The sequence below is a fragment of the Sarcophilus harrisii genome, chromosome 3 (genome assembly GCF_902635505.1).
Source record: "Sarcophilus harrisii chromosome 3, mSarHar1.11, whole genome shotgun sequence".
Classification (NCBI taxonomy): domain Eukaryota; kingdom Metazoa; phylum Chordata; class Mammalia; order Dasyuromorphia; family Dasyuridae; genus Sarcophilus; species Sarcophilus harrisii.
In genome coordinates this window covers 532,642,863-532,645,953 of record NC_045428.1, presented here as the reverse complement: position 1 = coordinate 532,645,953, position 3,091 = coordinate 532,642,863, and the positions used below count along the sequence as shown (strand labels likewise).

The 3,091-nt window shown below is 36.3% G+C and overlaps 1 protein-coding gene across 1 annotated transcript; it reads right to left on the bottom strand.

Annotated features, from left to right (window-relative positions):
- Nucleotides 1-1,857: 1,857 nt before the first annotated feature.
- LOC100919678 (olfactory receptor 51D1-like) lies at nucleotides 1,858-2,802 on the bottom strand. The gene has a single exon (XM_003764743.4). The coding sequence runs from the start codon at nucleotides 2,800-2,802 to the stop codon at nucleotides 1,858-1,860; it is 945 nt and encodes a 314-aa protein (XP_003764791.4).
- Between the last annotated feature and the right edge of the window lie 289 nt (nucleotides 2,803-3,091).

The window sequence follows — 3,091 nt, the reverse complement described above, 5'->3', positions numbered from 1 at the left end:
TGTCAAGCAATTTACCTCTGTAGGCCTTATTTTCCATAACTGCAAAAGAAAAAGCTTAGACTAAAGAACCTGTCAAGTCTTTTCCAAGTCAAAATATATGTCCTGTATTAATAGGCAGTGTAACACTTCACAAAACAGGCTCATGTGTGTTTGAACAAGTTATTAGTACAAAATTCTTCAATATTAATTAAAATATGCTTCTCTTAAAATCTAAACTCTCTTAAGGAACAGAAACCCAATCTTCTCCCCCTTAATTTGAGAGTATATTAGAACAGTTAGTAAGGTCAAGTTATTAAGCAGTAATCAAGAAAACATATACTACATATGAAGCACTCTATAGAAGAACTTCGGGGAAACTATACAAAAAGGACAAAAATAATCCCTCCTCTCAAGGAGCTCACAGTGTTATGGAGAAAACAACTTGGAAACAACCATGTATAAACAAACTATTTACAGAAAGAATTGAGATGATCTCAGAAGAGATAGCGCTCAAATTAAGGAATATAATTCTTCTGATAAAAGAATTCTTTTATTTGGGACTTGAAGGAAGCCAGGAAACAGAGATGAAGATGGAAGCCAATTCAGCCACTGAGAATGAAAAAATTATCTAGAGTCAGTAGATGGAATATCATGCTTGAGAAACAGCAGGGAGGTTATCATCACTGGATCGGTGAGTATGGAGAAAGTGTGAGATATAAGAATACTGGGAAAAATTAAGAGGATGATTATAAATGAACACAAAACAGAGAATTTTATATTTGATCCTGGAAGTGATAGGAATCCCTAAAATTAGTTGAGTAGGGTAGTGGAAGGCACTATATTCTGTCCTTTAGGCTGAACATTCTTGAATCATTCAACTATAATTATTATGATGTATTATGAGTCCTCATTCACCTGGTAAGTCTCCTACTCATTAATTAATTTCAGAATTGTAGAAGTAGAGGAATGTGGGGACTGTGTGGATCACAACATAGTATTTTCACTTTTTTGTTGTTGTTTACCACATGTTTGACATATATTGGATTGCTTTCCTTCTAGGGAACGGGGTAGGGAAAATGGAGGGAAGAAAAATTTGAAACAAAGTTTTGCAAGGGTAAATGTTGAAAATTATCTATCATATGTTTTGAAAATGAAAAGCTTAAATAAAAATTAAAAAGGAAAGAAAAAGGAAAAAAAGAAAAAGAATTGTAGAAGTACATTCCCATTTCATTTTCATGATTTCTTTATAATCCAAAACCTGCATGTAATAGACATACTGGCTTTCCATTCTTTGGTAACTATAACCAACAATGCTTTGGAAAGTTTTCAATAATCATTTTACTACTAATGGAACTCTACAAAGAAAAGCATACAAATGTTGTCTCTATAAAAGAAAGCAGATTTAGAGGCATGTATATACAAAAAGAAGACACATAATGAGAATTACACAAAATTATTATTAGATTGTCACATGAGCTAATATTTATTAAGCAATATTTATATTTTTGTAAGTCTATAAAGTACAAAACATGCTATTTCATGTCATAATAATAACAAAATATGACTGAAATACTTACATCTTAGACAAATCAATAATAAAACTTTTATATTTTGAATGCCAAACATAGGAAAAATAATATAGAAGAGATTCTCTGAGAATGAATAAGATATTTAAAATATTCTCCATTCAAGTGAATAAAGATTACAATTACCCACCTCTCAGTAAAGGATGAGCTTTTAAAAAACTTAACAAAAATGGCTAAAAGACTGCATGGTTCTATCTCTAAGACACAGTAATAGATCCATCAAATCTCTCAATCTTTGGGATATGTGGTGAACTGTCCTCTTTTCCTAGATGATAACATTTTGAACTCTCATTTACCCAGCATCACGTTGGAACATATGGAGAATCCTAATCCTGATCTGCTTGGTTTTGGCCCCATAGACAATGGGATTAACAACAGGGGGAAGTAGGAGGTAAACATTGGCCATGACCACATGGACCAGTGAGGTGGGGCCACCCAACCTATGTACCACAGACAGGCCAATGAGGGGCACATAGAACACGAGGACTGCACAGAGATGGGAGATACAGGTATTGAAGGCCTTGAAGGCAGCTCCCCTAGAAGACAATCCTAGCACAGCCTGTAGGATTAGAATGTAGGAGAAGCCAATGAAAAGTGAATCAACTCCCATGACAGAGAGGATAATAAAGAGTCCATAGACAACATTGACTGTAGTATCTGTGCATGACAACTTCATGATGTCCTGATGAAGGCAGAAGGAATGGGTGACGGTATTACTGCGGCAATAAGACAGCCTCTTCAGGATGAAGGGTAAGGGGAAAAAGAAAACAAAACCACGAGTAAGAGCTGCCAGTCCAATTTTCCCTACAACAGGTGCTGTGAGCACGGATGCATGGCGCAGAGGGTAACAGATAGCCACAAAGCGATCAAAGGCCATGGCCAAAAGTACAGCTGATTCCATTGCTGACAATGCATGGATAAAAAACATCTGAGTCAGGCAGAGATTGAATTCTATCTCTTGGTTTCCTGTGAAGAAAAGGCTAGCCATTTTGGGCATAGTAACAGAGGAGAGGACCATATCAATGGTGGAAAGCATGGCCAGAAAGAGATACATGGGCTCATGAAGGGTCTGATCAGTGCGGATGATGAGGACAATGGTGAGGTTGCCCAAAGTGGCCAAGGTATACATAAAGCAGAGTGGGAAGGCCATCCAAAAGTGAATGCTGGATCCCAGTCCAGGGATACCCACTAGAAGGAAGGCTGTTGGGTGGATCAGTGTATCATTTACTACCAGCATAATAAAATAGTGAGAGGAAAAGATAATCCAGAAGAGATTTCTTAGGGCAGATTGTGAGGAGTAGGGTATGGGTGGTAGTCAGGTGAGGACTTAGAAAGTAATAAAAGAAGAACAGGAAAAAATAGATCAGAACATGAAACCTGTAAATAAAAGACATTTGGTTTGGAAGGCATCTTAATCCTTTCAGAGCTCTATGGTCTCCTCCTACTGCAATTCATCTGATAAATAATTGTAAGAATATATTGTTTTTATCTATTTGACTCAGATAAAAATTTGTCAGAATCTCTAA

Excerpts from the sequence above, each read along its gene's own strand:
- LOC100919678 (XM_003764743.4), bottom strand. The coding sequence starts at position 2,802 with ATGCTGGTAGTAAATGATACACTGATCCACCCAACAGCCTTCCTTCTA.